Here is a 26,853-nt window from a genome sequence, read left to right as displayed (position 1 = left end):
AAGAAAGGAAAGTTGCCTTTTTCTTTTATAAAGTATAGAGAGATGTGTTCGCTGACGTTATGATCGCCTTTTGGGGAGAGTCGCGGTGGGTCTTGTGTAGACTGGTGAGACGTCCCCGCCATTAATCGGCTGTGATGGCACAGTCAGTCCTCCACTCGTGTGCGTGTCTTCATAATCCGAGCTGAGCATCTCATAATCGTATACGTGCAAAAGAAAGTGTGAATCGCCTTAATATTATTTTGCCGTGGTGTAGAAAAGGGGTCCCGTGTTTGCACTTGTCTGGGCTATAGCGCAGGGGGAGGATGAAAAAAATTAAAAGTGCTCACTTTGACTTAAAGCAGAAGCGCAGTCAGCGTCTCAAAGGCGGCACAGCTATGCACGCGCGCTGGCTGCTCGACTTTTGCTGGGCAGGAGACCCCAGTTTTTACAGACACGTTCATGATATCAAAAGTCTCAGTGCTCTTTGGAGGTCATTTATATATTATATATATAGCAAAATACCCGCTACGCTGCGAAGTAGTAGTGTGTTAAAGAAGTAATGAAAAGAAAAGGAAACATTTTAATAATAACGTAACATGATTGACATTGTCATGAGTGTTGCTGTCATATATATGCCTGCCTAAATAAGTCACCCTCGCTTTGCTCTTACTTTTTACCGTTCATTTAATCATGGCTAGTGGCGGAAAAATTATAAAATGGAAGGAGGATGGCTTTACCAAAACAATTATTGATGGCGAATCGATTATTCATAAAGCTTGAATTGGTGATCTGTTTTTCTGTGTTAACCTCATATTTTTTCAGACTTCTTCTCAAACTAAGGTGGTGCGAGGGTAAAATGAATCGGGATGCGCTGATCAATGTAATCCGTGTACCAGGAAATCATGCATTGACAAAAGCTCCCTTTGCTTGTAATGCAAAGTGTGATTAAATGCATTATTTTTAAAACGTTATGGAGCACATGCATCGAAGCTTCTCAGCTGTGCTTGTGCTAAGAAAAGGAAAGATTTTAAAAATAACGTAACACGATTGTCAATGTGACCTTTTGTAAGTAGTGCCTGGAGGATTCAGTGTGTTGAAACGCTAGAGATAGCGTGTGTATTAACTTGTGGATTTTTCTGTGAGTATTTGGTGGCAGTGTGACGAAGTTGCTTCGGAAGACAGCGTTAGCTGAGCTCAGCTCAGAGCGAAATGAGGTGAATGGGAGGAGATGATGACGTGACTCCCCACCCGCCTTAACTGTCAATCCCCACAAACACAGTCTCTCGAATTTGCATAAGCACACCCTTCACCTACAATTTTAACTTAGTTACAAAGTGATCAAAACTCGTTTATATCCTGCGTCCTCTCATTAAACTTGTATCCCGCATTACCTGTGGGCATGACAAACGCCAGCGGTAGCCTGTCTATGAACTTAATTTAAAGTTTAGGTTTACACCGTGCTTTCTTTCCGAGGTAGCAGCACTCATGAATATGGTAGTATATGTCACTCGCTCGCTTCTTATTGTTTCGCTGCCTTCTCAATTCTATAATACATGTTTTCTTAAGCGCTTTTTGGAGGTCTTCCTGGTTTTCTACGCACTGCGTTGACAGTCAGTTCACGTGATTACGTGGGAGGCGTGATGATGTCACACGAATCTCCGCCCCCCCTCGTCTTTCCAGCTCAACTCCATTACAGTTAATGGAGAAAAATACCTTCCAGTTATGACCGTTAGGCGTAGAATTTCGAAATGAAATCTGCCCAACTTTTGTAAGTAAGCTGTAAGGAATGAGCCTGCCAAATTTCAGCCTTCTACCTACACGGGAAGTTGGAGAATTAGTGATGAGTCAGTGAGTGAGTGAGTGAGTGAGTGAGTGAGTGAGGGCTTTGCCTTTTATTAGTATAGATATGCTGGAAAAGCCTCATTCGTTAAGGTGGTTAACGTTTTTGCATATACTTGCATATGCTGTATGATGAGGAGAGTCATTCAAGCAAGTTTGGAAAATGGATAACTATTAAAATTGTCCAAAAATTGTACTCAAATTCATTTTCATTAAGGCATAGCCGGCCTTCATGTCTGGTGCTAAAGTCTGCAAGTATGAAAAAGCTGAACCACTTAATCAGGCTGGCAAAACGTTTGTCTTCTTCATAGCTACTGCAGCAACATCCATAGTCACTTCAAAATGTTATATCCAGGTACTACTAACAGTGTAGACAGGAGGACGTCAATCCACATAAAACCTGAAATGTCGTCGTTCTGAATGCCACCACGTTGCACATAGTAGTTTGTCATCTGCCATCCTCCAGCTCTGTGTAGCTTAACTTGCCATGAAAGAACCAAAAGGTTTACTATGCTGAGCAAGAATACAAAAAAGTCAGTGCTGTTACAAAGCTTAAGCTACCGGCCAGTATAATGAATACAGCAAATTCAGAAATAATTCAGACCCTTGTACTTTTTAAACATTGTAATGTGTTGTAGATTTTATATTAAATGTATAAATGTGCTCTTTTTGCCTATCAATCTACACTCAATAAGCTATAATGAAAAAGTGAAAATATATGACCAGAAATTTTGGCAAATTTATTACAAATCAAAAACTGCAACCTCTCTCATTTAAGAAGGTATTCAGAGTCTTTGCTGTGATACTCCAAATTGTGGACAGGTGTATCCTGATTGCTTTTAGAAAGTCACGCGTGTTCTTGTGCACCACAAAGAGGACCCACAAAGTACACTGCATGTAAGGACAATAACAAAGCCGTAAAGTCCAAGGAGCTCTCTGTAGACCTTTGCAATTAAATTATAGCGAGGCATAGATCAGGATAAATGAAACAAACCCTTTCTAAAGTTTTGAGTGTTCTCAGGAGCACAGTGACCTCAATAAATGTGAAATGCAAGACTTTTGGAACCATCAGGGCTCTTCATAGAGTAGTTGGCCATCGATGCCAAACCGAGTAACTGAACATGAGGGTCCTTGATCAGAGAGTTCTCCCAGAGCCCGATGGTCAATCTAACAGAGCATTAGAAGGCCATTGTAAAGATGAGAGAACCTGTCAAAAGAACAACCATCTCAGCAGTACTCCATCACACATGCATTTATGGTAGAGTGGCCAGATGGAAGCCACTCATGATTAAAAGGGATATAACAGCTGGCATGGAGTTTACCAAATAAAATGTAAAGTTCCTGACAGCATGAGACCAGAGATTTATGCTCTGAGGAGATAAGCACCAATGACCCAGTCTGATCAGACCACTGAGCTCTAAGCATTATGTCAGGTGAAGACCAAGCACTGCTCCTTACCTGCCTAACACCATCCATATGGTGAATCATAGTGATGACAAGGTCAATGCTATGGGAGTGCAGGAACAGGGAAACTGCTCAGAACTGAGGAAAGAAGTAATGCAGCCAAATACAAAGAGGTCCTTGAAGAAAACATGCTCCAGAGTTCATGCCACCTCCGACTGGGATGATGGTTCGCCTTTCGGCATGATGACAACCCAAAGCATACAGCCAAGAAAGCACTGGAATGGCTTTGGGAGAAGTCTCTGAGTGTCATTAAGTGGCCCAGCTAAAGCCCAGACTTGAACCCTATAGAACAAGCATGGAGAGACTGGATGTTGGCAGTTTTCAGACACTTCCCATCCAAACTAATGGCACTTGAGAAGATCAGCCTGGAAAAATGCGATTTCAATTTTCCAATTTTAGTAAATTTAGAAATCTTTCTGAAAACATGAGAAAGATGTGCAGAAAGTGAAGGGGTCAGAATACTTCCTGAATCTGCTGTAAATATAGTATATAATAAAATACAACTGACCACACTGCCACCAACGTACGCTGCCACCTTTATGTTACTGAAGACAGCTGCTCCAGAGCCACTCACCATGATGTTTCATGGATGTTTGATGGTCTCCACCTTTGATTCCTCCTTCTAAGCAGATGTCGTGATGATGGAGAAGAATAACAAACAGGCACAGCATTCTTTTCGCTTACAAGGGTTGTTATATTATTGGCTCGTGACACACAGCTGCAGAGACCTGCTACACATCAGTCGCTTACCCGCTTTATTTTAAACTGCCCGTCAACTCTCTTTTATATCCCCTATGTCATCAGAATGACCTTTTACATTGGTTTTTATTTATTCTTGTAAATTATGTCTGACATTAGGAGATAATTATGATAAGCAGTATGATTCTTGGGTAACCCCTACTTTCTCTGCTGTTCTTTTTCCGTTTTTTTTTTTTTATGGTGATTTGCACCACCACCACCTGATCAAAGCACCGTGTAGTCCCTTCATTTATGGATTGAAAGCCAGAGGTCCACATGACCAGCATCATCAAGTTCTTCCACGTGAAGCCTGAAAACCATAAGGACTGATTGAGATCATTTATGTGAGGTAGAATACCTGGTGGACGCTGGACGGTCTCGTGGCATTGGAACTCCTGCAGATTTTGCTTTTTTCACTCCAGCCCTCTGCAGTTTTTTTTGTTTTGTTTTGTTTTTTCTCTCCTCCTGGCCATCGGACCTTACTTTATTATTTGTTACTTAGCGTTGTCTAATCTTATTTTTATACTTTTCTTTTTTATAAACTTTTCTTTCTTCATCTTGCAAAGCACTTTGAGTGACATCATTTATATGAAAATATGCTATAGAAATAAATGTCGTGGTTGATGTGCTGACTTTAATTGACACCCTTAGTAAACGTTTTAGATTTCTCCAGATTGTGAAAGATCCCACACACCATTGTAATCATACTTTAGATTTAATTATCATCCATGTTGTCCACCATCAATAAAACTTTTCCATTAATGAATTAGTTTAAAAATTTACCAAGAATGAAACCATTCGAAATCGTTCCTTGATTACCTTTGATTTGCTATAAGATTAATTATTATAAAAGAATGAATCCAAGACTGGAAGTAGATATACAAATGAGCTGTCAAACATCCCCTACTCGTATATGAAGAATCATTAGATAAAGTTGTGTTCCTCAAACCAGAATCGAAGTAGAAGAAAAAAGTTCATTTTGGTTTAACCCAATGGGAGACATTCTGAAAGTTGAAAGACATAAGTTAGCAAGGCAAATATATAAACAGGCATGAGCTGAGAATATTTCATTTAACAGGAAAGCTCTTTAAAAGGCATACTGAGAGTACTAATCCAAATTAAAAGATAAAAATATTAGATATTCCTACATTTCTTTAAAAGTAACAGCTAACCTGACCAATGAGAAATGCCATATCTCTGAAACAAATCTACTTAAAGGAATAATATACTTTAGTATGTTACTTAGCTCATTTGGTTTGTAGTGATGGCTGAGAAAAGTTTTTAATATCATGTTTTCATAGTGAACAGAGATAACAAACTTCCTGATAAGATGGGTGACTACAGAAAGAAACACCAGACCACAGCAAATAAAATAAAAACATCAGTGAAAACATCTCACATTACACACGTCACATAATCCACAGATAAAGTCCAGCAATGTGGTCCAGCATTGGCTTACTTCGCCACCTTCCTTAGTAACATCTTGGCCATCACTACACACCACGTGGAGTATGGAACATATAAAAAACTATACTTTGTGAGTGGAATATACCTTCAATGTTTATATTGATTTTGTTATGATAAATAAGTTCACATAATGTTACAGAATGGGCAATGTGTTTCAAGGTCTGATAGCAATGGATCAAATGACGTCACCTCTATTTTAATTTAAAATTAAATTTCTAAAAAATTATATTTTTAAATTTGAACGTAGAGTCAGGATTGCATTTGGGCCTTGGCCTTCTTCTTTGTGCCTTTTCTTTCCCCCTTTGTTCCTATTCCTCTTGTTTGTTGACTTTCAATTGTGTGAGTGCAGTCAGGGCCTAAAGAACGTTAAGTACTCTCAGGTGCTACAGTCATAAGGGCCGCAGCCACCTGATTAGATTATAAAGACTTCTGTTTACACACAGAGTTGTGTTAGTTACTCAAAGAAAATAGTACATTACAAATTACTAATTACTTCTGCGTGTAAAGACCTGACGGAAGGGAGTATTATACACACCAAGAAAAACCTCACAATATTGACCCTGACACATTTCTAATTCATGGGATTATAAGAGGCAACACAGTCATGTGGAGATATATTTCCACATGTATAGCTCAAATTCAGTTTTTCTTTCTTTCTTTCTTTCTTTCTTTAGTATAGTGCACGGGCTTAGAGTGCTGTAGCAAGTTTAACTCATTATCGGTGGGGCTTGGTGGTCTTGTGGCCTTGGAACCCATGGAGATTTTGTTTTTGTTTTTTTTTCTCCAGCCCCTGGACTTTTTTTTTCTGTCCTTCTGGCCATCAGACCTAACTATATTCTATGTTAGTTAGTATTGTCTAATTTTATTTTTATGTTTTTCTTTTTTCTTTCTTCATCTTGTAAAGCACTTTGAGCTCCATCATTTGTATGAAAATGTGCTACAGAAATAAATGCTGTTGGTGTTAAAGTCTGAATGATCTCTCCATGTCTGGGTGGATTTTCTCCTGGTCTTGGCCACAGCCTTAGGGTAACTGGACTGTATGTGTGTGTTTGCCTAAATCTATCCTCAGATGGGATGGGATTGGGGGTTATCAATTAACCGACCCTTTGATTAATATAGAAATGTTAGAATATGAATGAATGGAGAAAATTTGTTACACAATTGCAGAATAAGATCATCGAGAGCTGCTTCACTTAGTGAGGCCTTTCAGCTTCATCTCATCAAAGCAGGCATCAGCTGCTCTCAGCATCTGCTGTAGGGCCTTCAGGAGCAAAATGTCTACATTCAGGTCAATCTCTGTCTCTGTTGAGTAGTTCTTAACCAGGGAGACAGCAGAGACAGACATTCCCAGCATCTGTTTCAGCTGAATCACCTGAAAAAAATAGAAAAATGACTTTACAGGGACATTGAGTACATCACCATAATGAACACATACAAATGTGTTTAGAGTCTGTAATATACGTCAACTTTGTTGAACGTGATATTATGAACCAGATAAAAAGGTCCTGAAAATCACTTTTTTTTTCCAAATTAACAGAATACAACAAAATATATTCATTGTCAAACATATACATTTCAGAGACAACTTCAGGACTTGTCAACCAGTAATACAATTCCCTGCAGAGGGCTGGTGCTGTCACTTAATGCCATTCATTTCATTCTACCTCCACATTCAGCGATCAGCGGTGGGCTGCTGAGTGACGTCACTTCTTTCTCCCGCACAGATGCACCCACCTGTTCCACTCTGCACACTTCATAGCCGGGTCAGTCAGTCTAGCTTACGGCTCATGTCTCTAAAGACGTTGTTTTGGTTTTCAGTGAAATGTTTTATTGTTTTGTTTTCAGATATATGGGGACCACTTGAAGATGCTGAAAACCCTTATTATTTCTCTTGTCCTTTTGTGACAGTATATTGTAGTAGTCAGCATATCACCCTCAAGACAGGTGGGGCTGCAGGGGTGATTGACAGCAAAATGTTCACACGTGTGCTGAACTCTGCATTACAGCGACCCCTGGAATGTTTTCATTGCACCTTACAAGTCTAGGAAGTGTCAGGAAGGCAGCTGGAGACTCCCAGGGCATTAAAAATACAACCTGCAGAAGGCAATGGATGTTGGGTGACAATCTTCCCAATCTTGTTTAAGTGACTTATCATTTTTACAAGGTGTATCTTACAGCTTTAACAGAGAAAGGTAATTCTTCAAGAAGCACAACTGTGAATCATTTGTTGTCTTGTTGCTGTCGTTCCTCTCATTCACACCCATGTATTCTGTCATGGTGGTCCTACTGACCTTCATTCCTCTCCTCTCATATCTCCACCTTTCCAGGGTCTCCTCAGCCTGCTCCCTTCTCTCAATACAGATCACAATGTCATCAGCAAACATCATAGTCCACGGCGACTCCAGTCTAATCTTATCTGTCAGCCTGTCCATCACTATTGCAAATAAGAAAAGGCTAATAACCGATCCCTGATGTAATCCCACCTCTATGATGCATGGATCCATCACTGAAACCACAGACCTCACCACAGACACACTTCCCTCGTACATATCCTGTACAACTCTTACATACTTCTCTGCCACTCCCGACTTCCTCATACAATACCACAGCTCCCTTTGAGGCACCCTGTCATACGTTTTCTCCAGGTCCACAAAGACACAATGCAGCTCCTTCTGGCCTTCTCTATACTTCTCAGAAGCATTTGATAAGGTGCCACATGAGAGGCTGGGTATCAAATTAAAAGAAGTGGCAGTTCAGGGTGATGTTTTTAGGTGGGAGCAGAATTGGCTCAGACGCAGGAAACAGAGGGTGATGGTGTGAGGAACCTCATCAGAGTTGGCTGATGTTAACAGTGGTGACCAGCAGGGGGCAGTGCTAGGGCTGCTGCTATTTTTAATATTTATAAAAGATTTAGATAGGAATATAAGGAACAAGCTGGTTAAGTTTGCAGATGATACCAAGATAGGTGGATTAGCAGATAATTTGGAATCCGTTATATCATCACAGAAGGACTTGGACAGCAGACAGGCTTGAGCAGATTTGTGGACGATAAAATGTAATGTCAGTAAATGTAAAGAATTACACATAGGAATTAAAAATGTTCGGTTTGAATACACAATGTGCGGTCGTGAAATCAAGAGTCCACCTTATGATAACGATTTAGGAGTCATAGTGGCCTCTAAGCTATCGACTTCCAGACATTGTTCAGAAGCCATTAAGAAGGCTAACAGACTGTCATGATATATAGCGCCTTGATGTGTGCAGTACAAGTCACAGGAGGTTCTGCTCAACCTTTATAACACACTGGTGGGGCCTCATCTGGAGTACTGGGGGCAGTTTGGGTCTCCAGGCTACAAAAAGGACATAACAGCACAAGAGAAGGTCCAGAGAAGAGCGACTAGGCTGATAGGGTAAATTTCACACAAACATTAGGAAGTTTTTCTTTACACAAAGAACGATAGACACTTGGAATAAGTGACCAAGTAGTGTGGTGGACAGTAAGATGTTAGGGACTTTCAAAACTTGACTTGATGTTTTTTTGGAAGAAATAACTAGAAAGGACCGGTGAGCTTTGTTGGGCTGAATGGCCTGTTCTCGTCTAGAGTGTTCTAATGTTCTCCATCAGCACCCTCAGAGCAAACATTGCATCTCTGGTGCTATTTCTTGGCATGAAACCACACTGCTGCTCACTGACCATCACCTCCCTTCTTAACTGAGCTTCCACTACTCTTTCCCATAACTTCATGCTGTGGCTCATCAACTTTATCCCTCTGCAATTACTAAAGCTCTGCACATCCCCCTTATTCTTAAAAATCGGTACCAGGGCACATCTCCTCCACCCCTCCGGCATCCTGTCACTTTAAGTGTAAATGAATAACAAGTAAAAACAAGAACCACTTAATCAGTATCAGATAATGAACCGTTCTGGCATCTTGACAGCAAGTAGCACTGAAAGTAGAAGTGAGGAGAGAGCCGGGCGCGTGGTCAGAGACCTACAGGAGGCATCATCCACCTGATTGGTTAGACTCACCTACACCATCACAGCGCAATGAATTTTGCATGGATGAAGCTTCAATTAGAAAACAGACGGCATTGTTGAGAATTTGTAAGGGTTCAGTTACTGCTTTATTGTTTGTGAGGCAGACACTGTGTGATTTTCTTATTTTGTTTATTTGATCCTGTCTTCTATTTCCTTCCTTCAACTTACCTTTTCATGAAGATAATTGCTCCAGTACACTTTGGTAAGGTCCTTATACACTTCTTGGCAGGCCTCATCTATCTTAGTGATGAGCACAAGCTGAGGAATGCCTGCAGGGTAAAAGAAGAAAGTTCTTATGAAACTCTACTTCTACCTCCTATTTCTCACATCATCTCCATCTTACTTCATGTTATATCCTAACATTATTGTTTCCTTTCCTCAAGTAGTTTGATTCATCGTGGTTGTCTCTGGTGTGACTGAGGCAGCTCTCCTTAACTAATGTGGATTTTTTTTTACCTGTATTTGCCCCAAACAACCTCACAATAAATCTGATCACATCAAAGGCAAAATTAGGAAATCACAATGAATTGTGTTTGGATTTGAGTTGAGGCAACTGGTTACTTTATAACTCACAGCAAAGCAGTCCCACTGTCAAAGATTTTGTGTCACTGAGTGAACTTTATTAAACACTAGCAAAATACCCGCGCTTCGCAGCAGAGAAGTAGGTAGTGTGTTAAAGAAGTTATGAAAAAGAAAAGGAAACATTTTAAAAATAACGTAACATAATTGTCAGTATAATTGTTTTGTCACTGTTATGAGTGTTGCTGTCATCAAGGATTTGATCATCATTATTTCTTTCAATCAGGTTCGTATTTGGAGGTAAACCGATTTGGGCGTGAACTGAAGCAATTTCCCCCCATAGGATTGTATGCAAATACAATTAATCCGTTCCAGACCATATGAATTGTATGTAAATATATATTTTTTTTACTTTTTAAGCACAAATATAATTATACCATAGAATGCACAGCGTAATAGTAAACTAAATGTAAAAACATTGAATAACACTGAGAAAACCTTGAACAACAGAGAAAAGTAACACTGCAGTAGTTCGCGCTATAGCGCTACCAACCGCTGGTGAAAAGCACTTTTTTTAATGAGTTTTAAGCACAGGGGGAAAATGAACACTTGAAAAAATCCGTAATTTAATAAACCACCAAGAAAAATAACATTGCAACAATGCACAGATCACTGGAAACAGAAGTGAAAACAAAATCAAGACCAGTGCAATCTTTAACTGCCTTCCTACCTTAATACGTCCAGCTCTCTCTCGCGCTGCCTCTGTGTGTGTGTGTGGCGCTATCTCTGTCGCACTGACTGTGTGTCTGCGTCCATCTCTCGCACTGCCTGTGTGTGTGTGTGTGTGTCGTGCTGTCTCGCGCTCTCTCTCTTGCTCGCTGCACAGGAAATGCACCGGAGAGACTGAACATGTACAAACCGAAAGGGAAACTGGCTTGTTCGTATACCAAGTGTGTGGTAGCGAATATTTAGCTCAATTACGTGGGAGGCGTGCTGATTTCTGCAGTAGCTGCACTTATGAATATGCTAAGCACAGTCCTTCACCTGCGAATATTTACCTTATATGGGCAGGCACTCAATTACGTGGGAGGAGTGATGACGTGGACGCAACTCCACCTCACATGGCGACCGAGCTGCAGGCTATAGCTGTATATATGGACGAAAATAGGTTCCAGTTATGACCATTATGCGTAGAATTTTGAAATGAAACCTGCCCAGCTTTTGTAAGTAAGCTGTAAGGAATGAGCCTGCCAAATTTCAGCCTTCTACCAATTCGGGAAGTTGGAGAATTAGTGATGAGTCAGTCAGTGAGTCAGTCAGTGAGGGCTTTGCCTTTTATTATTATAGATCAAACAAGGAAGTTTGGGTGAGTGGGAAAGTTTATATTAAAACACTTAAAAAATGTGCATATAACCAGGGGCAAATTTACAACATGTAAATCAACAAGGAACTTCAACAGAAAGAGTACTACCATAGCAGCACCCCTGGAAGAACAGTTACTGAGGATGATACGGAGGTGTGATGGTTAAGAAAACATTCAATCCAAGATATGAAGAAGAAAGACACACACCTTTAATAGAGGATCATCTTTAATGTAGAAATGAGCAGACACCACCAAATACAAGGCTAGACAACTTCTAGGACTCCACATGTATCTACCATTTGTGGAAGAAACCTGATTGATACAAATAGAGTGGCCACCCAAGTCAGGCCCACAATTACAGCAGGTCGAGATATCAGGCTCTGACAATTTAAAAGACACGTGTCCTGTTAATTGTACTGTTAAACTTGTACCAGGTGCTCTGCCAAAAGCTGAAACACAGCAGACCGCAGGGAAAATGTTTACAATGAGTCAGAAGATGAACCAAAAGTCAATAAGCAAATGTTGTCAAAACCCGTAAAACAAACCTAAGAAATGACTCAACCAAAAGCATGGCCAGAAATAAAGACAAAAAAACAATTGTAAGTTCAACTGATTTGAAACCTGAAAGATTTTAAATTGCACAAAAGGTCATAAACGTCTGTCAGCAAAAGTGTCACACCGTAACAGAAATAACTGAATGCTAAAAATCTTTATGTTCAGAAATATGGGGAAATGTTTTAGAAATATATGAGGAAAAATTACTGCAGACAGGAAAATTATAGGCTACTATAAATGTATATATGACCATAAAATGAGCAGTGAGTTGAAACCAAAAATCCGTCCTGTTATTAATCAACTAGCAACTTGACGTGCGCTACGCTGCGCATTGGATGACCACAGTTGAAGGACTCAATCGTAAGGACCTCTCGTCGGGTGTCTCATTGGCACTCTTTTAGCTCTTTCTTTCGCGATCACGGCGTAATCTGTCTTCTCTCTCTGTAGGGGTTTCAGTCGCCTTTCGTTGTGCGGCAGAGACGCGTCGTTGAGCTAATCTGTGTGAATGCGAGCGACTGTCACGCCTTTGCCTCTTTGCTTCGTGATCACGCTGTAATGTGTCATCTCTCGCAGCAGCGGGTTTAGTTGCGTTTCGTTTCAGCATTGTTCCGTAAGGTCTCCTCCGTACAAGTGCACATGGGTAGCTGAAGACGGAAAGGCATAGTGGGCCTAGTGACACACACGAATTGGTGACCAGGGGAACCATCCGACTCAGACACGGGGCTCGAAATACTCATTATTTAATAGGCAGAGGGGAGAAGACGTTAACGTGACGCTCTGTCTATTTCTTTACTTTTGTTTTGAAAAGATTTTTGGAAACAGGAAAAATAAAAGCAAATGGGGAAAGAACGGAGGGGGGTCAGCAGGAATTCTGAGAGGTGACGGACTGGGGCTTTTCTACGGGGCGGCTATACAGCCAAAATGAACGTGTTCCCGGACACGGCACTGGGCTTTTATTATATAGATAAACAAATCTAAACTCAAGAATTTTAGAGAGAATATTAAAGGCAAAAGCAGATCGCTGGGAAGAATAAACAACAAATTAATACGCACATTAAGGTTGTTTGTGCTTTGTATATCTTTGTATATCCATATAAATATCCTCTTTAATAAAACCCCTGTGTGCGTGTGTGTGTCTTCTGGTGAAGTGCGCATGCGCGGGCCGCGCCGCACATTGTACCGTGCCCCGCCCATGCGCTCGGCACGTGGACGCACACACACTGGAAGCTGGGCGCGCAGTGAACGGCCGCGCATGATAAGATATACAGAAGACCATTGCTGGGGAGAGTGCTGATTGGGTAGTCGCGGCAGCGCACATAAAATCCGTTGTTGGGGAGACGCCACACAAAATGATCAGTTGCACGCCCCCACAGATTAAAATACTTGCTGGGGAGACGCCACACATTACATCAGTTGCTGGGGACACTCTGCTGATTGCCCACTGTTGTGACAGAAAATTAAAGTCATATTACGGACATCAAAGCCAGTATTACTGTCAGAGAAAATTACAGGCATTTTATGGAAATACAAACCAGTATTATTGTGAGAGAAAATTAAAGACATATTAAAGGATGCATATTACAGCCACATACAAGCCAGTATTACTGTAGGAGAAAATATTACGGAGGTATCTACTAACAACATGCCAGCCAAAAGAAAAGGACACGTCAAGTAGAACAAAAGACACAGACAATCAAATCCTATATAAGCAACATCTCCTGGAAGAACGGTCAGCTCAGCAAGTAAACATCAACAAAAGAAAGGCTGAAAGACAAAGAAAAATACGAGCAAATAGATCGATTGAAGAAAAAGAAAATGACTGTCAGAAAAACACTAAAAGAGAAAGACTCAGAAGAGCAAACCTTAGAAAAAGATGGCATTTACTTGCCAGAACCAGCATTCAGCCACGGTCAGTTTTATGTTGCATTATCAAGAGGTAGAAGTTTTCCAGATGTTGTTCTCAAGGTTGTAGAGATTCCTGAACAAGGCAAACTGTTGCCAAACTCAGACAGAATTTTTACAAGAAATGTTGTCTATAATGAAATTGTACAGAAAAATTTCATGAGGTAAAAAAATTGAAAATTTGGCCTAAATATCTTCTTCAGATATTGTGTCTTACAGATTGCTACAAAGTTTTACACTAAGGCAATGTTAATTATACTTACTGTATTGTCATGTACGTTTCTATTTTATTTTTATTATTATTTTACTTTAGGCTTCTTGAAAAAATATTTTTGACAAAAAAAAAATTTAAGACAAGAAACAGAATGAGGTCAAGGTCCTTGCCATTTAATATCGACTCTTCCTACTAATGTTCATGTGCTACTGTTCTAGCGCCCGTTATTGTAACGGGCTTAATGTCTAGTATATATATAAAAACAGAATATATATATACAAACACCATATATAATACGAAAATTCTTATAGCGGTGTATTTGTGAATTCAATCATATACATGAAATAAATGTGAAAAAGTAAGTACGCTCTATGAAATGTTTTTCCTTTTTTAACATATGTAGACACATAAAAGATTTAATGTTTATCTCTTCTTTTTAACAGTATTTTCATCTTGATTGTCATTCAACTTTTCTAGGTGTTCTAATTAATTAATTAATCTGTTATTTACTACTTTGTGGAGCTGACGCTAAAGTAGTTGCTGCCTTTCACAATTGAGTGTTGTTTGCTTGGGTTTCTGCTCTGCTTGTTTTTAATTGTCATTATTAAGATTCAATGAAGGGAGCAAACTGCACAGAGAAAGGGCGAAATATAATAAAAAGAGAGTTAAGCATTTAAATCCATAGCACAGTTTCTTATAAATGTAAAAATCATCAAAGATAAATAATCCCAGCTAATTAAATGAGATCAGTGCTATCAAGTGTTGTCACTGATTAGGAATCTGGTTGGAACAAAAACCTGCAGCCACAGGCGTCCCCCAGGACCGAGTTTGAGAAGCCCTGTGCTGGCCAGTGACAAAAGCCACCGGGTCACACCACTTCACTTACTACTCAGGGTGTCGTATCGCTACACACAGTGGAAAGGAGGCGTATGGAGGGTGACACTAGAAGGCACCACAGAATAGCCCTCTTCATTTAATGCGTTGGGAGGATGCATAGTTCTCTTTACTGACGCAGTTGACTCATTTATGACTAATGTCCCATCATGCTTTTCCAGGACGTGGTTACTCACCCATTCTGTTCACCTCTGACTTAATAGTCTTAAACTTCTTGAGCAGATTTTGATCCACAAAGCTGATTTTGTCTGCTTCAACTACGAAGACAACGCAGTGCACCTTATCAGCCAGACTGGGGTACTTTCTGTAACGCTTGTCGTAACTTGTTATTGGTGCCTTGGGATTGAACTGGAGAGAAATGGTCAGTTAACATGAGACAGTCTCCTTGCCCTCACTTACATATCTACAGTTCTTTCTGGGTGCCTACAGTATATGTTTGTCATTTCCAGGTCTTTATACTGTAACACAAAACAGGCATGCAATTGTTGGCTTCTCAGTAGGATTTTCACACTTGAGTGCTTATCCTAGACTGGTCACGTTAACTTCACAGTTGCACTATGGCACATGCAAGTAGAGAGTCCTCTTATTTATTGTTGCATCAAAAGCAGTCCCTGTACACACAGCTGAATTCAATCAGTTTTTTTTATTCTTCTAGAAAATGCTTCAGATTTATTTTGTGTACTTGGACTGATGTCAGTGACATGACAGGTGAGTCTTACCTCATACATATCTGGGACATGGCCTTTAATGACACTTATGATGTCCTCCACGTGGATCCCTTCGTCATCATCACTGCTTTCCAGGCCCATGGTGTCACAAAGGGTGTATGGTAGCCTCCTTCCGCCTTTCCCATCGTGAACTGTATAAATCCTGTACTAAATTTGAGAAGAAGTAATCCAGTGAGTGCCAAGCCACCTGTCTTCAGACACATACACTCTCACCTCTTATTTAAATTATAGACCTAGGGAGCTATAAGTGGACATAACCATGCAAATCAAGGACCACGTGGGAAGTGGGAGAATGCAGGAACAGCACTTGTCGGCCTCACCCTGTTCCTGGCCACCCCACATGTCCTCTGTGCCAGAGGTGAGCAGTACTCAGGGATGCAAGAAGAAGTGAAATCTTCCACAGTCGAGGCAGAGTTTGAACTGTGGTCCTAAATGAGATCAGAGCAGCAGCCTAACCAGAGTGCTCAGTTCTCTTTGCAGCGTGACCCCTATTGTCCTCCATTACGTAGTACCTCCTCTGGTGTCTTTCAAGAGCCCATTGTGGCACTTCTTGTGTGATTTTGGGCTAAACAAAAATACATTGTATTGTATTGTAATTGTAAGTGAAACCCACTTATGGGAAGTTTAGTTTTGGACATCTTTTTCAAATGCACATTAAGTGTAAATTTGTCGTTACTGGCAGCTCACACGTCCAATAATAATGAGCTTCCTGCATTCTATGAGGGCTACATTGAGACATGATGTGGGTCGGGGTCCAGAAGTGACCAGCAGCATTAAATAAATGAGCTGAAGACACTGAGTGACTACATGGCTAGCATTACATGTCCCAACAGCCAATGTAACCTTCACAGTGTTCGTCTTCCTTCTGCCCCACACTTACTTGTTTGCTCACACTGGTCTCTCCATACCCAGTTGCAGCCTGCAGCATCACATGACCTCTGAAGACGCTGTTCACCGAGTTGAAGAAGCTGCTTTTACCAGCTCCAATCTGCCCGACCAGGAGGATTCTGGGCTGTTCCACTGACTCTGTCAGACTCTCGTAGTTTCGGATGTCTTTTAGAAGGTCATCCTTTATGCTGCTTGTGACAAAGTAAGAAAGAGCAGAGAGAGCATTTGGGAATTCAAAGGAAAACGTAAGGTTTTCACATCTCAAAGTCACCCAGTCATGTTGAATGAAAATCTGCTATTCTCAAGATGCTGTTCCTTCACAAGCACAGGAGTATGTCGTCTGCTCCTTGACCGTTCTCTGACTGCTGTCACACCGGAAGAGACCCTTTTTGTGTTGCTTTTTCCATCATTATCAGTATTTTTCCATGGTATCTGTGCACTTCTGATTTATCTTTTGTTTATCATTCCCACATGTTAGTGTGGCCTATAGTTACTGATGGTACTATTAATCTTATGTTTAATACATAGTTACTTTTACTCAGAAATATAATTCCTAACTCTTTGAAGGAGATCTGTTATGTTCCCAACTGGATTTCATTGGTTGTTTCAAATTTGCACCTCAGTTATTTTCACCTCTAGACAATTGTCTCAGTTTATTTCTTCCAGCCTTTGTTGCAGTTGTTTGAAATGTCCACTTCTGAGATTAAATTAAGTTTTACGTTTTGCTTTTTGCATCTGCAAAAACACTTTGAAAGTAATTACATTATAGACTCTTGATCTTAACAGTTCAGTTTTTATCACTCTGAATTCTGGCTGGAGTATTAAAAAATATTCAGTCTATTAAAGCTTTTCCTCATGTTGAAGATTTGACAGACTGAATAAATGACCAATACTGATTACATCTGTGAACTTCTACTGTACGCTAACTACTGCACTCCACCTAACGGCTCATTTATACTTCACACTCAGAATGCGCACGCGTCATGACTGCCACGCGTTTCCAGCGTTCATTTTGATGTGTCCTCTGAGCAGGTCCTCAGAAATTAATTATGAGCGAGTTGCAGTACCAGCAAAAAAAGTCGCAGGGCACAGTGTGTTAAAAGTCGGAATGTGACGTCAGAGTGTCTGTTTACTATCTACTGGTGACAGAAAGTCCTATGGGATCGATGTTTAATGTATGGTTCGATGTGGTGAAGCAAAATGCCGACATACAGATGCATTCGTGGTGCTTTTATATTTAAGCGTCGCATATTCTCCATCGTAATGGCACGATACATTTTAAAAGTCTCACGTACCATCTTTTGTGCCATTTTTTTTTTTTGCAACTTCATAAGAGCAAAATAATGTACAGTCACAAAGAAAAAAAAATTAAGGACATGGTGAAAAGGTGTATTTTGTGATTAAAGTAGAAATTTCGTCTTTAATCTCAAAATGGCCACTTTAACCTTGCGGTTTACTTTATCATTAAAGCAGACTGTCGTAAACGTCATCCCAGTTGTTAATCTTTATGAGCTTCTGGGACATCCTCCTGACCTGACAGCAGTGGCAGGCAGCAACAGATCACCACACAGAACACATTAAATATTGATATTCCAACTCTCTGCAAATTTTTAATCTTTAGATTTATATTTGATATCACTTTCATGATGAAATGCATTAAAGTATGTATGTTACATTTTACAGATAAATCGTTAATTTCATTTAAATAATGAATACTGTCAATAATTACACAAATGGGGGTGACACGGTGGCAGAGCGGTGGCACTGCTGTCTCTCAGGGAGTCACGTCGCTGGTATTCCCTGTCTGGAGTTTCCACAGTGAGCTCCAGTTTCCTTCCAAAGACATGCAGATTTGGTGACACTAAAATGATGCCCAGTGCATGTGTGTGCTTGTATTCACCTTGTGATGAGTTGATGCCCCGTCTAGGGGTTGTTTCTGCCTCGTGCCCAGAGCTTGCTGGAATGGGCACATCCCTGGATTGGTGGATTTAATCATTAAACGTACATCCTTTTCAGAGATATTGTGGTAAGGTGTCATCGGAATTTAATGGATGTTCCAGGCAATTCACAACACAGCGAAGCTGAACCTGTTCTCACCACTATAATATCTCACACTGCCACCTGGTGGATTCTTCCAGATTTATGTAAAGTACACACGCAAGTGTAAACAGTAAAACACTTGTGAAGCAGGAGCATCCGCCGGAGCATGCGTCACGTGAAGTATAAACCCGGCCTAACTCTGTGTGCTGCATTGCAAAGTCTAAATGTACAGCATAAGCCAACTTCTCTTAAAGGATTCAGTTTCTCGGTTGTCCTTCTGTTAGTCACATCAGCTGACTTGCCTGCAGACTAACTGTTGGCCTCCTTTTTGTGTTGTTGGTTTTACAGAAAATATAAAAGAATGACCATTTAAATGCAAGTACTTGGATCCCACTTTTCACACCAAATACATTATGAGGCCACTAATACCAGGCTAAAGTCTCCAGTTGGCACAGAGTAAAGTTAACACGGTTACATAGAACCATTCAGACAGCACACCATCATAAGGCAGTTTGAAAACAAAATATATTGTCAGGGATGCCAGGGGCCATGACCCGGCCGGGACGTCATGAGGGACCGGATGTGGGTCTGTGCCCACCCTGGATCACGTGGGGGTTGCCTTCCGGGTTGCTCTGGGGCCACGGGTACAGGGCATGGAAGCTCCACCCTGTAAGGGCCTGTGGTCACCGCCAGGAGGCGCCCCAATGCCTTGGGGACCTGTTAACCCAGCACTTCCGCCACACCAAGAACTTTGGACGTTACCCGGAGAGCTGCCGGGAGGACAGCCGGCACTTCCGCCACACTGGGGCGTGACCAAGGGAGGAATGCCGGGAACACCTGGTGCTCATCCGGGTACTGAATAAAAGGGGCCGTCTCCATTCATTCGGGGCTGGAGTCGGGAGGAGGAGGGACGAAGCTCAGGAGAGCTGTGGAGGCGGCCCGAAGAAAGGCATTGTGGCCAGGACTGTGACTTTGGGGTTTGTGTGCACTATTTGGACTGGGTCTGAGTGACCAATTGTTATAAATATTGTAAATAAAACGTGTTTGTGGGTGACATGAACGTGTCTGCCTGTCTGTGTCCGGGTCAACTTCCACAATATATGTATATAATTAAAACAGATTAAAGACTCATGGTACAAAACTGGGCCTGTGGTTTTCTTCCCTACATCATACAACTTTGCATTCCTAGACTTCAAATACATTTTCAAAGTCAGCTGACAAACCAAATGTGCTGCTCTTGTGCTTGGAATCAAGTTACACCATCCTGGGAATAAAGGCAGGCAGGCTCCTCTGCCACCACAGCACCTCATTACATGCCCTCTGCGTCTTCATCCACACTCTTAAACAAGACCGATCACCTTCTAAAGACAATAAGATACTCACAAGGTGTTGAAATGCTGGTTTCTCCAAGGCTTTTCAAGAAAAGGGTCGTGAGGCACTTCTTTGTGTTCTGTAAAAGAGTCACATTATACCGTCACTGTTAGCTGTGAGTGCCTGACATGGTCAAGTGACCATCACGTCACACAAAGCTCTGGCTGACAGACACATGTGGCAGGTGCCCAGACTGCATGTCATGTTGTCTCCAGTTCAGCTATACATGGACCAGGATGCAGGTGACAATTAGGGTTAAGACATAATGTGAAGAGTAGAATTTCTAGATATTCAGTGGTCTGTCATTGTGCTAATAAATCATTTTTTCAGCATTTTTTTTAGTATTTTTTTATTTTAAAATTTTGTTTGCTGTAGTTGCTGTCGAATTCTTCTGCATGGGTCTTGTTGAAGTGATCTATCTACTCACCAGACATAGCCGAAATGGTGATCACCATCAATCCCTAGTGAGTAGTGATGAGTGAATTCCACGGTGTTCGCTTCACAGAAGTGTCTGCATATTCGCGCAAACATCACCAAACCCGGTGAAATGTATTGAAGTCAATGGGGAAGGACTAACTGAACTAGATTTGACAGGATTATAATGGTGCAGTCGTCTTTAATGTGTTCCTGAAAGGGAAACATCTGCCAAATATACGGGGGACATTCAAAAAGTTTCCTCACTTTTTCTAAACTCTATTTATTAAGAATTTCAAAAACAAATTACATCACTTTTCTACATAGTTACCCTCCTTTACGATGCAATTTTCCCAGCGTTGCACCAACTTTTTAATGCCATCAGCAAAAAACGTTTTTTTTTCTCTGATGCACCACTGCTGTCACATCATCGTCACATGAATCTTCTTCCCGTCTGGAGTGCTCTGCATCCATCACACTGGTACGGCCATTTTTGAACATTTCAATCCACTCATAGACGACTCTACAAGAGAGAACTTTGTCCCCATATTGAGCACACATGCGGAGATGAATTTGTGCTCCTTCTGCCCACAAAAAGCGTATGACAGAATGCTGTTCCTCTTTGGGGCAATTTATAAGTTTCGCAGCCATCTTCACCACGGGGTTAGGGTTAACCCTTATACTAAACTGCAAGGGCAGCTGGCTTGCCAGACAGAACTAGTCTCAGACATGACCAATTGCTCCCACCTTCAAACGAAAATATAAAAGTGCAGGAACTTTTTGAATGACCCTTGTACTGGACCTATTATTGTGGTCAAATAAGTGACCTGAACGGTGCTGCAGCAATGCGAACCACTGCACCACCGTGCCTCTGTGAGATCAAAAATGAAAGAACACAGTCAGAGATGCTCATTCACATGTGTCAACAAAACAAAGCAGAAATGGGGAAATCGTAGTCAAAGGTCAGAAAAAACACGTAGGTCTTTTAAAGGCAGAAAATTCAAAGTGGCGTGTCATGGTTGAAGCCACCGGTACATTCTGTTTTTTGACGTCGCACTGAAGGCTCTCCAAACTGTCAGTGCTGATGCTTTGAACTTTTTCTTCTATCAAAAAGAAAGAAATGTCATGTAAATAGTAATTAATCTTGTGTTATTATTATTATTATTATTTCATAGAGTCTCCTGTGTTTGGAGCGGGGAGTGTCAGGATCCTTCACGGCTTGTTTTCACTCTCGCCGCACCATGCAAGTGGCTAATTATTACACATGCATAGGGCACGAGCCTCCTTCTCTTATATTGACGTGGCAGTTGATCGGCAGATCGACCTGCACATTTGGCTACAAGCACAGATAACTCGTCCCACAGAGTCTGTAATTCAAATGATCACCATTTTATACCTGAGGGGCGGTCTAATCATTATTGACTGTCACAGCCTGAGGGGATGTCGAGCTTGCTTCGACGCTGGTTTAAAAAAAAAATCTCTTAAACCGGCTGAATTATCATTAAACAATTCAATGAACAAGGGAGAATGCGAATGGAGCAAATTTGCTGCAAATAACGCTGTGGCGAAATTCACTGAACAACACTACTAGTGAGTACAGAGCAAAGCAAAAAAATAACATTTATAAAAGGAGAATTTATTAACTAAATAGCAAAATAACAAAGTATTAAAAGGAGTTGCCTAAAAAAAGCAAAAATCCTAAATCAGAGGCAAAAATGTCAAAAATCCAGAAAAAACAAAGAAATAACCACCAACAATAACAGGAGAGCTCACCAACCACCCCCTGCATACAATGTACCATAGAGGGACTACAATTCCCATGAGCCTTTATAGGGCTGGGATCAGTCCCTCAATGGAGATTCTCAGATAGCCCCACAAGATTTAAAGGACATGGCAGAACAAATTTAAGAATATAGAAATTAAATAATTGACAAATCTGAAATAAAATACATAATTAGGCAAATAATAAAAACAAAATAACATTAACATAAACAATGATAATCAAAGAATCAAAAATTAACAAAATCGAGATAAAAAAGAAATTTAAGAATTAATCAGAGAAGAAATTCTAGGTTACACATAATACTTTTTGGCAGTGGCATCAATGTGTCTTTCTCCAAAAAATATTTAAACCAATGTTGCTTTTGGCATAAAAATTCTAGTGGGGCCACACAAACCAAAGAGAGAGAGAGTGAGAGACAAACATGTCCACGGACTGATATAAGGAGCAGAGCTGTCCTGAGAAGCTGCCCATGAAAGGAAAACGTGAAGTGGTTGTGTGTGTGTGTGTGTGAGAGCAAGAGAGACAGAGAGATGATGGAGTGATTAAAGAGCAACACTTACGAGAGCAACTCCTCTGCTTAAATCCAGCAGCCTGGATAAATGGACATATGCAAATCTTGGAAAGAATTCTGGTTTGATGAGCTCGCGGAGTTGGGGAAAGTGAGTGCAGATGGTGTTGCGTCTGACCTCAAGTGAGCAGAGTGAGGTGGACCTGGTGGTGTATATGTGCAGGAAGTGAAGACAACAGAGTCAGGATCATGGGATGTGTGACAATAGTGTTGGTGGATGGCCAATTAAGAACATGTACTCCAGTAAACCTTGTATGAGGGAGTGAAGGAAAGGCAATTAATGTCACCAGGTATTAGGCTAACAGGACTGGTGAAGAAAAAATGCCAGCCGAACAATGCCATAAAAACAAAAATACTCAAAATTTAGATCTATCAACTTATTGCCATACAGTGCATTCGCTGCAAGACTGGACTAAAAATATCTCAATATTAACTGTAGTACTAGGGTGTTGTACCGTGTTAGCCATTATGAATGTAGAGAAAAGCCAAGCAAAATGACACCTTCTATTGGCTAATTAAAAAGATTACAATATGCATTGTTCTTCTCTCTCTTGTTAAATTAATCTTAGCCTGAAGGAATCTATTAATTTTTACATTTAGGATTTTTCATTTTAAAGATTTACCAATGTTGTTTCTTGTCCTAGTGTGTGGATATAAACACAGGGAACTCCAGTTTCTGTATTCCATCTCGCCTGAAGAAGGGGCCTGAGTTGCCTCGAAAGCCTGCATATTGTAATCTTTTTAGTTAGCCAATAAAAGGGGTCATTTGGCTTGGCTTTACTCTACATTCAAATGCTCAACTCTGAAAGCAGAGAAACAATGAAATATTCTTAAATATTCACATTTTGTTCAATGGGCAAAGTGCTAAATGTTATTGTGTGTAAGTAATTGTGTAATTCATCATAATGGCAACAACTACACTGAAGTGGTGAGATGTGCAAGTTCATAACCCCTTTAAATTGTGTCACAATAAAAAATGAATCAAGGGTTCACTTTAAAAGCCCGTACCCATGAAGCCCCAAGGAGGAAGAGAAAACTTCAGGATGAACAGGAATGGGGAGAACACAACAAAAAGCAAAGGCCTCCCCATTCAACCTGGTAACAAGCACAAGGAAAAATTCACATACTCCAGAAAGAAATAATTATTCAGATAAGATATTGGAAAAATTTTGATTATGATTACATATTATCATGGATGACCCTCTGTTTGTTGTGATGTGTGTATGAATATTAGATTGATCTGCTTTATAGCACTCCACGTGTATGGCTTACTTGCACCTTACATAGCGAAGAGACTTTCTACTTGGCACATGCAGATCCAATGTTGTCTTCAAACCTGAGAATCACTCATATTCCTGTGCCGCTTACCAAAGGAGGTGCCCACTCACTGGGTGGTTTCTATTTAAGAGCATCCCTTCTTAAGCCTGGTTTACACTTGACACATCTGCACTGGGCACAAAAGCTGTGTGACAGAAATTAAGTTGGACTTGAAGACATGGAGTTTTTGTTGCGTGATGCACATGGAAATTTTTAGAATTATGCAGCAATTTGGGCACAGTGCTCTATGTACAAAATGGTGTAATCAAGAAGAGGCTGGCTACATGGGTACCAGAATGATGAATCAAGGGCTAAATATGACACAACTGGTCATCAAAATGCAATGAGGATATACAAAAACATGTGAAATACATCTGCTCATCATGTTGGTCCTTCCTGGTCCGCTTGTTCTTCCTTCTCTGCTTTTGATCAATTGGTCTAACACTCCAAATGACCCTTGTTGTTCTGTTAAAGTGTGTAATAACAGGCAAAACTCATCTTCCATCATCAGAGTCTCACATCATCTGCTGTGACATTGGGCATCAGACTAATAGAAGTGGGAGTTCAGGGTGTTGTGTGCAGGTGGGTGCAGAATTGGCTCAGACAGAGGAAGCAGAGGGTGATGGTGTGAGGAGCCTTATCAGAATTGGCTGATGTTAAGAGTGGTGTCCAGTAGGGGTCACTGCAAGAACCCCTACTATTTTAATATATATAAATGATATGGATTGTAATATAAATAAAAACCTGGTTAAATTTGCAGATGATACCAAGCTAGGTGGATTGGCAGGTAATTAAAAATCAATTGAATCATCACAGGTGGACTTGGACAGTAGAAACATTTAATATCTGTAAATATAAAGTATTACATGCAGAGTGGTCTGAAAACCAAAAGTCCACCTTATGAGAAGGATTTAGGAGTCGTAGTGAACTCTAAGCTATCGACTTCCCGACAGTGTCCAGAAGCCGTTAAGAAGGCTAACAGAATGTCAGGTTATATAGCGCCTTGACATGTGGAGTACAAGTCACAGGAGGTTCTGCTCAACTTTTATAACACACTGGTGAGGCCTCATCTGGTGTCCTGGGTGCAATTTTGGTCTCCAGGCTACCTCAATGTATTCCTCAAATCTGTTCTGTCTGTCCTTCCTAATAAATGGGTGTCCTTCTATGTTACTGTATACTCATCCCCATCTTTGTTATTTAGCCAGGTTTCCATTACTGTTATAATATTATAATTAAGCTCCGCTACATACAACTCCAACCCACTTATTTTATTTTTGATACTTCAAGCATTAAGACAAGTTATTTTTAATGTTTTACTCCTTTTATTTTTATATTTAAATGTTGGGTTAGAGTTTACATTACTATGTTTTTTTTATTTTTGCACTATTGTTTGTTCCTCCATGTATAGTTCTAAAACTGGCCTGTCCTAAACTCCTTGCACCCCCATTTCCTCTTTCGAACAAACCTCGACTAACATACTGATACACCTCTCCAATACCTTGGTGCTCCTCCAGTTCAGATGTAACTAGTCATGGGAGAACAGGTCCCATCTGTTCCAAAAGGAGACCCACTGCCCCATAAACCAAAAATTAAGCCTTCCAATCTGTTCAGTCTTACCTAGACTGGCACTTGGCACAGACAGAACTTCAGAGAAGGCTACCTTGTCCATTCTGCTCCTCATCCTGGCACCTAACTTTTCAAATTTGGATCACAGAACTGACGGACTAACCTTATGTATGTCATTTGTTCCAACATGGAGAATGACAACTGGATCCACCCCAACCCTAGCCAACAGCCTAAACAGCCTTCCAGGGAGATCTCCTGCACACCCAGAAGGCAACACACCCTGCGAGACTCTCTGTCTCTGGAGCAAGCCTGTGCTTCAATCCCCTAAATGACTGAGCCGCCAACTATTACTACCCATCTCTTTCTTGGAACTAGTTTTGAGGCGGCCTTATCACACTACTGGGTGAAACAAGACCAAGCAAGCAAAGCCCTTGCTGGGGTCTGTTTAAAATTTCCCCATGCCTCTCACCCAGAACTGCCCCTAATTCCTGTACCTTTAGATACATTCCAGGCATAGCTGGGTAAGAATCCCAGCAAACCACAGCATCTCTGTATAAAAGCACCTAACTGATACACCTGTTACTTCAAGCAATGCCACTTTTGTTTGTGATTAGCCAGGTAATTTATGGCTTCTGAAAGGGTGGTATGCTACCTGCTATTTAGCATATGTGGTCCCTTACATAACAGTCATCAGAAACTCCCACAGACACCCTGCTGAAGAAGTGTAGCTCTGGTATTTGGCACCTACCATACATTCAGTCCCAGAATGAGTCGTGGGGATGGAAATCATCTTTCTGCTTCTGCCTCATTACCCTGCGGCCGGAGGATTAATGAAATGGCCCAAGCTCTACAAGCTGAAGTGAACCTGACAGCTAATGCTGTGAATGAGATATCTGTGGAAATGGTAGCCTTAAGAATGGCAACACTCCAGAACCTCATGGCCTTGAAGATGCTCCTTGCTTGTCACCGTCAAGGTGGGACTTGTGCAGTAGTCAGTCCTCAGTGTTGTACATATATCCCTGACTCATCTTCCAAGTTAACATCATTAGCTGAACACACCTGCAACTCACTGCATGACTCAAAGAAAACCCTGCCCTTTGATGGTGAAAACTGTGATCAGTGGCTCTTCAGCTTGATGAACTTTATACCTGGCTGCTTGAAAGGACTTGAATTTATGATTAGAACATTAGAACACTCTAGACGAG

At 40.9% G+C, this 26,853-nt stretch overlaps 1 protein-coding gene across 2 annotated transcripts in view; it reads right to left on the bottom strand.

Annotated features, from left to right (window-relative positions):
- Window positions 1–6,386: 6,386 nt before the first annotated feature.
- The window catches only part of LOC120514418 (interferon-induced protein 44-like), a 58,680-nt gene continuing 38,213 nt past the window's right edge, over window positions 6,387–26,853 (bottom strand). The window contains exons 7-12 of one of the 2 annotated variants that reach the window (XM_039734785.1): window positions 20,013–20,079; window positions 16,582–16,780; window positions 15,693–15,848; window positions 15,150–15,321; window positions 9,695–9,795; window positions 6,387–6,859 (exon numbers count right to left, since the gene is read on the bottom strand). In XM_039734785.1, the coding sequence (XP_039590719.1) occupies window positions 6,677–6,859; window positions 9,695–9,795; window positions 15,150–15,321; window positions 15,693–15,848; window positions 16,582–16,780; window positions 20,013–20,079 (878 nt within the window). In that variant the 3' untranslated portion in view covers window positions 6,387–6,676. The remainder of the gene's footprint in view (window positions 6,860–9,694; window positions 9,796–15,149; window positions 15,322–15,692; window positions 15,849–16,581; window positions 16,781–20,012; window positions 20,080–26,853) is intronic. The other variant, XM_039734786.1, reaches the window with a different exon arrangement.

This window comes from Polypterus senegalus, chromosome 14 (assembly GCF_016835505.1).
Source record: "Polypterus senegalus isolate Bchr_013 chromosome 14, ASM1683550v1, whole genome shotgun sequence".
In the NCBI taxonomy this organism is placed as follows: Eukaryota; Metazoa; Chordata; class Cladistia; order Polypteriformes; family Polypteridae; genus Polypterus; species Polypterus senegalus.
Note: the sequence above shows the minus strand (reverse complement) of the source record. Positions and strands in the feature narration are given on the sequence as shown.